The 14653-nt window shown below is 23.5% G+C and overlaps 1 protein-coding gene across 1 annotated transcript; it reads left to right on the top strand.

Annotated features, from left to right (window-relative positions):
• Nucleotides 1-2568: 2568 nt before the first annotated feature.
• On the top strand, nucleotides 2569-12756 carry LOC135962161 (collagen alpha-1(II) chain-like). The gene is made up of 5 exons (XM_065513932.1): nucleotides 2569-2628; nucleotides 11130-11275; nucleotides 11377-12250; nucleotides 12320-12413; nucleotides 12484-12756. Exons 2-5 carry the CDS (start codon nucleotides 11206-11208, stop codon nucleotides 12628-12630), a joined length of 1185 nt encoding a protein of 394 aa, XP_065370004.1. The 5' UTR covers nucleotides 2569-2628; nucleotides 11130-11205; the 3' UTR covers nucleotides 12631-12756.
• Nucleotides 12757-14653: the final 1897 nt, after the last annotated feature.

The following is a 14653-nucleotide window of genomic DNA, read 5'->3' on the forward strand; positions in this document are numbered from 1 at the left end:
TGCTTGTAAATTTTTAATTTTAAGACAAATATTTTGGTATACAGAGTTTATTTAAATTTTTAATTTTTTTTTTTAGAGTTTTAGTTTTTATTAAAAATAAGTTAGTTTTTATTTAGAAGAAAATAAAATAATAATAATAATAAAGCAATTGTTAAGCATAAAAATAAAGCGAGTTGAAAACAACTTTCCTTGTGGCTACGGAACTCGATAACTTACGTATTTAAAATCAAGAAAATCGTTCCATAAATGGAAAAAACCAGGAGATATAAGGAAAAAACCAGGACAACCTCAATTTTTGTCCTATTTTTGATCTATTTCAGGATTTCTAAGACAATATTATATATTTCAAAGTCCCTTACAACGACATACATATATAAGGACCATAGTAAGTTGGACCTAGATCAAAATCGGGAAAAAAATTATACCCGAATTTTTTTCACCCAAAACATTTTTTTTGTCATAAATTTTAAAAAAATATTTTTGAAATTTTTTTCAAAATCTTTTTCTTACATTTTAATTTTTTAAAATTTTTTTGTCATAAATTTTTATAAAATTAAAACAAATTTTTTTTTATCATAAATTTTAAAATTTTTTTGTAATATATTTTTAAAAAATCAAAATTGTTTTTAATTTTTAAATTTTTTTTTTCATTTACATATTTTTAAAGTTATTTAGTTATAAATTTTGTAAAATTTATGACAAAAAAAATTTATTTTATTTTTTTTAAAAATTAATGACAAAAAAATTTGTTTTAATTTTTTAAAATTTATGACAAAAAAATTTTAATAATTTGTAAAAAAAAATAAAAATAAAATTTAAGAAAAACAATTTTGGAAATTTTTCAAAATTGTTTTTAATTTTTAAATTTTTTTTTTCATTTACATATTTTTAAAAATTAAATTTGAATTTTTTTCACCCAAAGAATTGTTTTCTCATAAATTTAAAAAAAAAAATTTTGAAATGTTTTCAAAATTGTTTTTAATTTTTAAAATTTTTTTTTTCATAAATTTTAAATTTTTTTTTTTTCATTTACATATTTTTAAATTTATTTTGTTATAAATTTTTAAAAATTTATGACAAAAAAAATTTGTTTTATTTTTTTTAAACATTAATGAAAAAAAAAATTTTGATAATTTATAAAAAAAAAATTTAAGAAAAAACAATTTCGATTTTTTAAAAAAATATGAAAAAAATAAAAATTAAATTTGAATTTTTTTTTCACCCAAAAAATTTTTTTGTCATAAATGTAAAAAAAAAAAATTTTCAAAATTGTTTTTAATTTTTAAATATTTTTTTTCATAAATTTTAAAATTTTTTTTTTCATAAATTTAAAAATTTTTTTTTTCATAAATTTTAAAATTTTTTTTTTAATAAATTTTAAATTTTTTTTTTTCATAAATTTTTAAAAAAATTAAAACAATTTTTTACATAAAAAATTTTTGAGAAAAAAAAAATTGTTTTAATTTTTTTAAAAATTTTTTTTTCATAAATTTTTAAAAAAATTAAAACAATTTTTTACATAAAAAATTTTTGAGAAAAAAAAAATTGTTTTAATTTTTTTAAAAATTTATGAAAAAAAAATTTGTTTTAATTTTTTAAAATTTATGACAAAAAAATTTTAATAATTTATAAAAAAAAATAAAATTTAAAAAAAAACAATTTTGATTTTTTAAAAATATATGACAAAAAAAATTTTAAAAAATTAAAAATAAAATTTGAATTTTTTTTCAACCATAAAAAGTTTTTTGTCATAATTTTAAAAAAATATTTTTTGAAATTTTTTTAAAAAAAAAAATCATAAAATTTAATTTTTTAAAAAAAAAATTTTCATAAAATTTAATATTTAAATTTTTTTTCATAAATTTTTAAAATTTGTTTTCATATTTTTAAAAAATCAAAATTTTTTTTTTTTCATAAATTTTTAAAATTATTTTGTTATACATTTTTAAAAGTTACGGCAAAAAAAAATTTGTTTTAATTTTTTAAAAATTTCTGACAAACAAATTTTAATAATTTATAAAAAAAAAATTAAAAATAGAACTTAAGAAAAAACAATTTTGATTTTTTAATTTTTAAAAAAAAAAAAATTTAAAATTTTTTAAAAAATAAAAAAAAAAAATTTAAATTTTACTTGCCTAAAAATATTTATTTGAAAGTATAATTCGGTGAAGAGTATTTAAGATTCGGCACAGCCGAATACTGCTCTCGAACTTGTTTTTCTCCATTAAAATTTTGATTTCAGCAAAAAAAAATTTACTCCAAATTTTGTATCGCCAAAAAATATTTTCAATCTTTATCTTAAAGTATACTTTGGTGAAGGGTATATAAGATTCTGCACATCCGAATATAGCTCTCTCACTTGTTTGGTTAAAGTGGTCAGAGAGAAGAAACAAATTGAAATATTTTGAAAATAAATTCCACATTTATTCATGACAAAACGAAAGATTCGCCTTGCTCAAATACCTAAATAATGTCTATGTGTTACAGAAATTGCAATAGAATTTATTTTAGTTTTTCCATATTTTGAAATTCATTATCTCTTTTATTGATTATTTGCAATCATTGATCAATATACAGGCGACTGGAAAGGTTCTTATTATTTGTGAAATAAAAAGTATAAAATTAAAGGTTTGTTTTATATATTATCAGTTAAAAAAATCTTTGTAATAGACGATTGTTAAACCTAATCAATCAATAAAATAACATAATTATTGAAAAACATAAAACTAAACACTTAAATTGTGGTAATTCAAAATATTTCCTAAAAATTTAGGCCAATATATAAAGAGCTTAGTACAAAAACATGTTAAATCCAAGAAACCAAATATAAAAAACAAAAAAAAAATTAATTTGGTAAATATTCAAGTTATAACTGAAAATACTTTTTGGAGAGGCCAGATAAGTTATAAGTTTGAAACAGTTTTGTGTTTGGAGTTTTCGATTACCTGTGGCTTATCGTGTTTTAGCAAAACGTTATTAATTTTTAAAAGTTTGTATATGAAAATTATAAGAAAACGACGCTAATTTCACTTTCTCGTTAACAAATTTAGATGATTATGTAATTTATTTGATTAATTCCTACAAACATTAAATTATATAATAAATGTGAGTTAAACAAGTGTTTTTTTCTACAATTCAAAAGTGAAATATTTAAATTCTCTTGTATCTGATAAATTATTCGATTATTCGTTTAAGCTTATTCGAATAAAATAATTAATGAAAACTGAAAATGTTATCAAATCAATTGAAAGTGATAAGTTTTAAGATATTTAGAGGAATTCCTAATTAATAATCGATTAATTAACTTAAATATTCGATTAATTAAAATATTCGATTATTCGTTTAAATGTTTTGTTATAGTTGATACTAGAACTAATTTAAGCCAATTTTAAATTCTATTATGTTTAAACGATTGTTTTAATAAATTATTCGATTATTCGTTTAAAGTATACGATTAATCGAATAATTTTTTTTCCAAAATTTCTAAATAATAAATATATATTAAGCGATTATTATTAGTATTAACAAATCTAAAATATTATTCGATTAAAATATTCGATTAATTAATTTAAATATTCGATTCTTCGTTTAAATTACTAGCTAGATTAACACTAAAACAATTTTATAATAAAATATACAATTTTTTCTAATGATTATTCGAATAAAATATTCGATTATTCGTTTAAAAGAAATTACAATTATTCGAGTAAAATGTTTGATATAAATAAAAAATTTCAATATAGAATAAATCGATAGTCATAAGTTTTATTATATTTAAAAGAATTTCTTACTAAAAAAATCGATTAATTAATTAAAATACTCGATTAAAATAATAAAATAGTCGCGTATTCTTTCAAATGATTCATTTGATATTAAAACAATTTTCATTCAATTTAAAGATAACTTATTTAATTCCATTATATCTAATAGAATATTCGATTATTCGTTTCAAATGAACGATTATTCGTTTAAATTATTCGCTATATTTGATACTAAAACTAATTTCAACCAAGCTAAAAGTAAAATTTTTATTTCTTCTATATTTAAAGATTATTCGAATAAAATAATCGATTATTCGTTTACAGTATTCTATTACTCGAATAAATTTTTTTCCAAAATATCAAAATTATATCATATGTTAAATAAACGTAATATGTTTAAAACAATTTAATTTTTCGATTAAATTATTCGATTAATTATATAAACTTTTCGAGTAATCGTTTAAATTAATAAATTTTTTCATATTAAAAAATATTTCAAGATTCAATAATAAAACATAAAATTTTTGTGTTTGAAAAATTATTCGAATAAAATATTCGATTAAAAAACACGGTTATTCGAATAATTTAAACTATTATTCGTTTAAATTATTCGTTATATTTGATACTAAAACTAATTTCAATCAATCTAAAAGTAAAATATTTATTTCTACCATATTTAAAGATTATTCGAATAAAATATTCGATTATTCGATTATTCGTTTACAGTATTCGATTACTCGAATAAATTTTTTTCCAAAATATCAAAATTATATTATATATTAAATAAACGTAATATGTATAAGACAATTTAAATTATTACTCTATTAAATTATTCGATTAATTATATAAACTTTTCGAGTAATCGTTTAAATTAATAAATTTTTTCATATTAAAAAATATTTCAAGATTCAATAATAAAACATAAAATTTTTGTGTTTGAAAAATTATTCGAATAAAATATTCGATTAAAAAACACGATTATTCGAATAAAATAATAGTTAAAAATTGTATCAAATCAAACAACATCATTAATTTTTACAAATTTGAACGAATATCTAATTAAAATATTCGATTAATTTATTAAAATATTCGAATATTCATTTAAAATGCTAGATGTATTGTTACTAAAATCATTTTATAAATTTTTTCAAATGATTATTCGAATAAAAAATTCGATTATTTGTTTAAACGTTATTGCGATTATTCGAGTAAGTTGTTTTATATAAATGAGAAATTTCAATATAGAAACAAACAAAAGTCGCAAGTTTTAACATATTTAAGAGAATTTTAAAAAATTCGATAAAATACTTTAAATTTTTTTAATTTTTCATTATATTTAATACAAAACAATTTCCATTCAATTTATAGGTATCAATTCCATTATATATAAATAATATTCGATTATTCATTTAAAATTAACGATTATACGAATAAAGTATTTGTTTAAAATTTGTAACATATTTGGAGAAACTTATAATCAAAATTATCAATTAATTAATTGAAATATTCAATTATTTAATAAAAATAGTCGATTATGCGTTTAAATTATTTCATATAGTTGATATTAGTATCAAATTTTCAACCAATCTAAAAATAAAATATTTATTTCTATTTTATTTAAAAGATTATTGGGATATTCGATTACTCGAATAAATATTTTCCTTAATAAACCAATTATCCGCTTAATTATTTTAAATTTTCGATTATTCGTTTAAATTCCTTAAAATTTTGTATACTAAAGAAATATTTCAAAATTTAATATTATATTTGAAAGATTATTCGAATAAAATATTCAATTATTCGATTACTCCAATAAATTTTTTCCCAAAATATCAAAATGATATCATATATATTAAACAAACTTATTTCTTAAAAGCAATTTAAACTATTATTCGATTAAAGTAGTCGATTAATTATTTAAAATCCCAGCAAAAACTTCGCTTACAAAGGCTACAATGTCTTTTTAATAATGTCTTTTTTAATAACTTACTTTTTAAGTAGTAAAGTCTAAAAAAACAAAATAAACAAACAAAACAAAAAACTGTTACTTTTTTTCAATTTGCCCATTTTTTTATTGCATGTTTATTTTTAGAAAAACAGAAAAGAATATTGCATTACTGTGTGAAAACCATTATTTGATGTACAATGAAATAACTAAGCAGTGGTGTGGTGAGCACAACGGCAGACTACCAAACAGAAGGTTGCAGGTTCGAATCGGGTCTGCGACTTTTTTTTTTTATTTTTATTTTTTTGTGTAAATAAAAATTCTATAAATAACTCTACTAACAAAACAACTTATTTCTGGCCAAAATATAAAGGATTACTTTTGGGACATCGCGAACAAAAATAATGAGTTCTTACAGTAGAAAAATAAGTAGTTGAATCGTCAAATTCCCCTTATTTTTCGGCTTATTTGTAAGAAAAGTTTTTGCTGGGATGTTCGTTTATTCGTTTAAATTATTTGCTATGTTTCATACCCAAAAAAAATACTTAAAAATTCAATAGTAAAATGGAAATTTGTTTATATTTGAAAGATTATTCGAATAAAATATTCGATTAAAAAACACGATTATTCGATTAAACACTAGTTGAAAATTAAAATTTGTATCCAATCAAAGAAACATCATTAGTTTTTACTAATTTAAAGGAATTTCTATTTAAAATATTCGATTAATTCATTAATTATTCGAATAAAATATTCGATTATTCGTTTAAAGTATATTTTTTCCAAAATATCATATATTAATGAACGTAATTAGTTTTAACAAATTTCGACTATTATTCGATTATATTATTCGATTAAATATTTTAAATATTCTATTATTCGTTTAAATTATTTGTTACATATGATATTTAAACATTCTTCGTCCAATTTAAATGCAGCATATTTTATTCCATTATATTTTAAAAATAATTCGAATGAATTATTCGATTAAAGTATTCGATTATTCGAATAAAATAATTAACAAAAAAAAATATTGTATCAAATCCAAGACACATAAGTTTGAATAAATTTTGTTAACATATTTAATTATATTATATTTGAAATATTATTCGAAAAAAATATTCTATTATTCGTTTACAGTATTAGATAACTCGAATAATTTTTTTGCTTAAATATCAAAATAATGACATACATATATTAAACGATCTTATTTTGTTTTAACAAATTTAGACTATTATTCGTAAAATAAAAATTTTGTTTATATTTGAAAGATTATTCGAATAAAATATTCGATTAAAATACCAGATTATTAGAATAAAACAATAGTTGAAAATTAAAATTTGTATCCACTCAAAGAAACATCATTAGTTTAACATCATTAATTTAAAAGAATTTCTAATTAAAACATTCGATTAATTCATTAATTATTCGAATAGAATATTCGATTATTCGTTTAAAGTATATTTTTTCCAAAATATCATATATTAACAAACGTAATTAGTTTTAACAAATTTCGACTATTATTCGATTAAATATTTTAAATATTCTATTATTCGTTTAAATTATTTGTTACATTTGATATTTAAACATTCTTCGTCCAATTTAAATGCAACCTATTTTATTCTATTATATTTTAAAAATAATTCGAATAAATTATTCGACTAAAGTATTCGATTATTCGAATAAAATAATTAACAAAAATAAATATTGTGTCAAATCAAAGACACATTATATGTTTGAATAAATTTTGTTAACATATTTAATTATATTAATTTTGAAATATTAATCGAATAAAATATTCGATTATTCGTTTAATGTATACGATTACTACAGTATTTTTTTCCAGAATATAACGAACGTAGTTAGTTTTAGCCAATTTTGACTATTATTCGATTAAAGTATTGGATTAATTCTTTCAAATATTAGATTTTTCGTTTAAACTATTCCTTACATTTGATACTTAAACAATCTTCATCCAATTTAAATGCAAACTACTTTATTCAATTTTCGTTTAAAGATTCGATTATTCGAATAGAATAATCTATATATATAAAAGAGTAACGTTACTGACTGACTGACTGACTGACTGATTCATCATCGCACAGCCCAAACGGCTGAAGCTAGAATCACGAAATTTTAACTGTGGGTTCCTCCCTCCCCAAAACGATCCGATAAGAAGGGATTTTTGGAAATTCGAACGTTTAGGGGGTAAAAAAGGGTAAATTCGGTAACCTTATATCTTCAAAACTAATAAAGATACAAAAAAACTTAAAATAGCATGATACTCCATTTCAAAAATAAGCTGACAGGTGTTTCGTACTTTTTGGAAATTCGAAACTTTTAGGGGAGAAAACGGGTAAAAACTGTATTTTGGTACTTTTTTTGCACCCTATGTATCTTTTAAACTAATAAACATAGAAACAAATTTTAAATCGTATTCTTTAATTAACAAAAAATAAAAAATATAAGTTTGGTACTTTTTGGAAATTCGAACCTTTAAGGGATAAAAATTGTGTTAATTTTTGGTACTTTTTCATAAAATATGTTTTTCTATAATTTGACATAGACATACGAATATTTTATTATGAAATTTATTTTATTACATAAATTTATTTGAATGAAATTGTACCACCTCAATGGGGATAAAAAAGGTACCAAAAAGGGGATAAAATCGGGAAAATACATTATATTTGAAATTAAGCCAATTTTGATAATTTTTTTAACGTTGGTTCCTGGATTCATACAAAAATTAACTAACAGGGTGTTATTTGGAACTCGAGTACCAAGGTGTATATTGGGCCAAATCCGGGTAAACAGTTTGGTACTTTTTTTAAAACATATTTATCCTTGGGCACATTAACACAGATTTTAATATTTTGATACATGCCTATAGCATAAACAATTTTGGCAAAATGGAATATTTTTAAATTTCAAACTTGAGGGGTGTTCAAGTAAGAAAAGGGAAATTGGTACTTTTCTCCTAATGGTACTTTTTTAAAATTTTAAATTATTTCAGTTATCGAGATTAAAGTTAGCTGATATGTATTTGAGTGAAGTTAGTGTTAGGAATAGGGGATAATATTTAGGTACCAAAATGTGTGAACTGTACTATAGGTACTTTTTTGTTCTTCTAATGGTACTTTTTTGAAATTTCTATAATAATGGACTTAGAAACATGAAATTAAACATATATGGTCCTAAGTGAGTGAGAATTCTAGGGGGAGACTTTTTGGTACTTTTTCTTTATTGGAATGGTACTTTTTGTAATTTCTTCACCAATGAACCTAGAAACATGAAATAAAGCTTATATATAAACCGAGTGAGTGGGAAACCACAAGTGTGGGTTTTTTGGTACTTTTTCTATATTCTAATGGTACTTTTTTGAATTTTCTATAACTATGGACTTAGAAACATGAAATTAAGCATATATGGTCCTAAGTGAGTGAGAATTCTAGGGGAGACTTTTTGGTACTTTTTGTTTATTCTAATAGTACTTTTTTGAATTTTCTATAACAATGAACTTAGAAACATGAAATTAAGCATATATGGTTCTAAGTAAGTGAGAATTCTATGGGGAGACTTTGTGGTACTTTTTCTTTATTCGATTGGTACTTTTTGTAATTTCTTCACCAATGAACCTAGAAATATGAAATTAAGCGTATATGGTCCTAAGTAATTGAAAATTCAAGCGGATACTTCATGGTACTTTTTGTTTATTCTAATGATACTTTTTTTAATTTTCTATAGCAATGGACTTAAAAACATGAAATTAAGCATATATGGTCCTAAGTGAGTGAGAATTCTAAGGGGTGACTTTTTGGTACTTTTTCTTTATTCGAATTGTACTTTTTTTAATTTCTTCACCAATGAACGTAGAATCATGAAATAAAGCTTATATGAACCCGAGTGACTGGAAAACCACAAGTGTATACTTTTTAGTACTTTTTCTATATTATAATGGTACTTTTTTGAATTTTCTATAACAATGGACTTAGAAACACGAAATTAAACATATATGGTCCTAAGTGAGTGAGAAGTCTAGGGGGAGACTTTTTGGTACTTATTCTTTATTCAAATGGTACTTTTTGTAATTTCTTCACCAATGAACCTATAAACATTAAATAAAGGTTATACGGACCCGAGTGGGTGGTCAACTACAAGTGGGTGCTTTTTGGTACTTCTTCTATATTCTAATGGTACTTTTTGAATTTTCTGTAATATAATGGACCTAGAAATATGAAATTAAGCGTATATGGTCCTAAGTGATTGAAAATTCAAGCGGATACCTCATGGTACCTTTTGTTTATTCTAATGGTACTTTTTTTTAATTTTCTATAGCAATGGACTTAAAAACATGAAATTAAGCATACATGGTCCTAAGTGAGTTAGAATTCTAGGGGAGACTTTTTGGTACTTTTTCTTTATTCGAATGGTACTTTTTGTAATTTCTTCACCATGAATTTAAGCTTATATGGACCCGAGTGAGTAGGAAACCACAAGTGGGGGATTTTTGGTACTTTTTATATATTCTAATGGTACTTTTTTGAATTTCCTATAATAATGGACCTAGAGTTTCCAAAAAATCGAAGAATTTCAAAACCGCGGTTTCGGTTTTAAAAAATTAAAAACCGATCGGTTTCGGTTTTGTGATAATTTATTAAATCTTAAGTATTATAGAAACAAAATTAGTTGATAATATATGAAATGATATACAAATCTAAATTTCAAATCTAAATTTCTATGGTTTAGTGAATGCGAATTTAAAAGTGATAATCAATAGTACTATTTCCTTATTGCAATGGTACTTTTTGAATATTTTATAATAATAAACCTAAAAATTTAAAATTAGGAACACATTTTGCATTTTCTATAATAATGGACCCAGAAATATGAAATTAGACATTTACAATTAGATTCACAAAGTGGGACTTGATAGTACTATTTCTTTCTTCTAATTGGGGTGGCGAAGCGCACCGGGTCAGCTAGTTGACAATAATAAAGATTGTATCAAATCAAACACACGTTATAAATTTGAAAGAATAATATTCAATTAATTAATAAAAATACAATATTTTCCGTTTAAAGTATTCGATTAAATATTTTAAATATTCGATTATTCGTTTAAATTATTTGTTATAATTGATACTTAAACAAATTTCATCCGATTGAAATGTAACCTATTTTATTCTAGTATAAATTTGAAATATTATTCAAATAAAATATTCGATTATTCGTTAAAAGAATTCGATTATTCGAATAAAATAATTGATTGAAATCAAACGAAAGTCATCAGTTTTAACAAATTTAGAGCAATTTTCAATTAAAATAATCGATTATTCGTTTGAATTATGGGATTGAATTGATTTTAAAACAATTTTTGTTGGTTTTAATAAATCTTTACAATTTTATTTGTTTATTTTCAGATTAAGCATTTAATGTTTTAACTTTATTATCATAATAAAGCTATGAGCAATTAGTGAAAGTGAAAAGGAAAATAAAATGGATTTAAAAATATATTTTTTTATTAGCGCAAATATTTTCATACAAATTGTAAAGGGTGAACAAGAATGTAAGTTATTTTTTTGGAAAATAAACTTGATAGTTCTTATATTAATATTTCCTAATTCAAAATGTTTGATTGTTCGTTTTAACAAAACTTAAAATTTACAGGTCCTGCTGGATGTCAAGGTGCTAAAGGTGATCCTGGTTTGGATGGTAATCCTGGTCCTCCTGGTCGTGTAGGACCTCCTGGAATTAAAGGTGATGCTGGTGCTCCTGGTCTTCCTGGTTATGCAGGACTTCCTGGTATTAAAGGTGATCGTGGTTTTATTGGACCCGCTGGACCACAAGGTTATATTGGTATTCCTGGTTCTCCTGGACGTAATGGTTTGCAAGGTATTCCTGGACTTCCTGGTGTTAAAGGTGAACCTGGAAATAACGGAACTCCTGGTGGACCTCCTGGTATTAAAGGTGATCCTGGACCTCCTGGAAGGAATGGTATTCCTGGACGCCCTGGTGAACCTGGTGTTCCCGGTAGAGATGGTCAAAAAGGTGACAGGTGTCCTCCTGGTCATCCCGGTGAGATATTACACTTTACCGATGAGGAAAAACAAACTATGTTTTTAAAGACCCACGAAAATTTGAAGATTTCTTATGAGCATTCAACATCAGCTAATGGCCAAAAATTATCACCCGCCAAAACATGCCGTGATCTCTTTGCAGACTACCCCGACTACAACTCTGGCGAATATTGGATCGATCCCAACGAAGCTGATCCAACTGATGCTACATTCGTATTCTGTGAAAAGGATAGACGAGCCACCTGTATCATGCCACAGCCCACAGAATCCAATATAATAACTTACATTGGAAATGAAAAGGAAGTGTGGTTAAGCGTTGCGATTGAAGGCATGAAGATACATTATAATATTGATTCCTATCAAATGCGATTCCTGCAGCTATTGTCACCAAATGCAACACAAAAAATAACTTTCCATTGTAAAAATACAGTGGCCTATGGCGATGATGATAAGACTTCTTCGAGGTACGAACATAATTAAAACATATATTAGTTTTTATATTTTATTACTATGTATATTTGAAACTTTTATAGAAAGGGTTTGAAATTATTGGCTTGGAACGATGCCGAATTAAAGCCCGAGGGTTCCCAACTCTTAAGATATGAAGCTGATATAGACGACTGTCGTGTAAGTTGCCTTTAGATCATATAATTTGTTTAAGTAGAATTTATATTTTTATTTATTTTTAATTTTGTAGAGACGTTCCAGCAATTGGGAAAAAACTATTATCATCTACACCACCGACAAACCTCAACGATTACCTATTGTCGATATAGCGATACGTGATGTAGGCGAGTTAAATCAACAATTCCGTATTGAATTGGGACCAGCTTGTTTCTATTAGAGTTTTATTTTTACAGCTGTTCTAAACAAAATACTTAAATATATTTAAATAAAATTAGTTCTAAGCTGGTTAAATTCGTAGCATTTTAACAGATTATATAAACTTTCAGCCTAACCACAAAAGAAATTTTAAAGTTATTTGTTGTTTAAAAACTTGTTCCAACACATTCGGCCGCAAAAGTGAGTAAATATCAGGGAATTTGATCAACTAATTTTGTTTCTATAACAATTAATATTTAATAAATTATCACAAAACCGAAAAAACCGAAACCGCGGTTTTGAAATTTCTACGGTTTTTTGGAAACTCTAGGTCCATTATTATGGAAAATTCAAAAAAGTACCTATGAGAACAAAGAAAAAGTACCAAGAAGTATGGCCTTGAATTTACACTCACTTGTGACCATATACGCATAATTTCATATTTTTATGTCCATTATTACAGAAAATTCAAAAAGTATCATTAGAATATAGAACAAGTAAGAGTAAGAGTTTTTAGGTAAACAAAATTTAATTTTTTTTCCAGTTGTTTTTTTTCATTTTTTTCGATTGTTATTTTAATTTTTTTTTTTTTTAAATTTTAAATTTTTTTTTTTTGTAATTTAAATTTTTTTTTTTGTGAAAAAAAAATTCGGGTTAAAATTTTTTTTTTCCGATTTTGACCCATTGTAGGTCCAACTTACTATGGTCTTATATACGTCGTTGCAAATGTCTTTGAAATATCTATTATTAGATATCCATATTGTCTATATTAATGTCTTAGTAATCCAGATATAGGTCTAAAATCGAGGTTTTCTTGGTTTTTTCCTCATATATCAGCCATTTGTGTACCGATTTTGCTGATTTTAAATAGCAAAATTCTCGAAAGCATGTCTGACAGAATTATTGAAGATTTGGATCCCGAAGATATCTGGGGTCTTCAGAAAATTGATTTCAACAGACAGACGGACAGACGGACATGGCTTAATAGACTCCGCTATCTATAAGGATCCAGAATATATATACTTTATAGGGTCGGAAATGAAAAATGTAGAAATTACAAACGGAATGACAAACTTATATATACTAGGGTGGCCCTTAATAAACGAAAGTTGGATTTTGGCCATTCTCACCCCCCAGTTTGGTGAACATTAGTAAAAAAATCATCCTGAAAAAATTTTAGGTAAATCGGTTGGGGTTAAGACGTGCCGCAAGCCTTCTGAAGTTTTGAGATGCATTTACAAGGGGATAAAATGCATTTTTTTCAGTTTTTGTAAAAATTTTGCCATTAAAAAATTACTTTTGTAATTTAATTTAAAAGAATCGAAATGTGTACGTAATTGTCGTTCTAATGAGACATAAAAAACAGAAATCGGTCAAAAAATGTTAAAGTTATTAAAAATTCGCCAGGCCATTAACGTGTCTCAGGTCACTAGAACAAGAAATGTAGGAACAAAATGAACATATTTTGATAAATATTAAAATAAAAGCTCATTTTTACTTAAAATATGTCCATATATACTTGTATATGAGTTTTTGTCTTCGTAGGATACCGTTAACCTATTCTTAGGTATGAACAAAAAAATAAAATTTTTTTAACGGCAGTTTCAAAACTCTATTTTCAAATTTTTAAAAATTTTGTTAAACAAATTTCACAATTTTTTGATCATCTCATTGGGATTTATTAAGAATATAATAGGGAATAAAAATGTGAAAAAATTATGCAAATATCTCTTATAGTTTTTCCGTACCTGCGATTTACATTTTGAAATTTTCGAGAAAAAACAATTATTTGGCAATTTTTAGGCCAATGAGCTCTATTTCCTTATTCTTATGAATTTTAAGCCAAACTTTTTCAGAATATTATAGTCCAGATAATTCTAAATATACTCTGAAACTTTTACTAAAATCGGAAAACGTTAACCCTTAAATCGTGAAGGTCAAAAGTCAAATTTTTCAATATTTGGAATTTCTCTTGGAAAGATTTCGAAATGTTCGAAATGTTGTATATTTTTGGGCCGATTTTGATGAAATTTAACAAAAATATA

The sequence above is a fragment of the Calliphora vicina genome, chromosome 5 (assembly GCF_958450345.1).
Source record: "Calliphora vicina chromosome 5, idCalVici1.1, whole genome shotgun sequence".
NCBI classification, from domain to species: Eukaryota; Metazoa; Arthropoda; class Insecta; order Diptera; family Calliphoridae; genus Calliphora; species Calliphora vicina.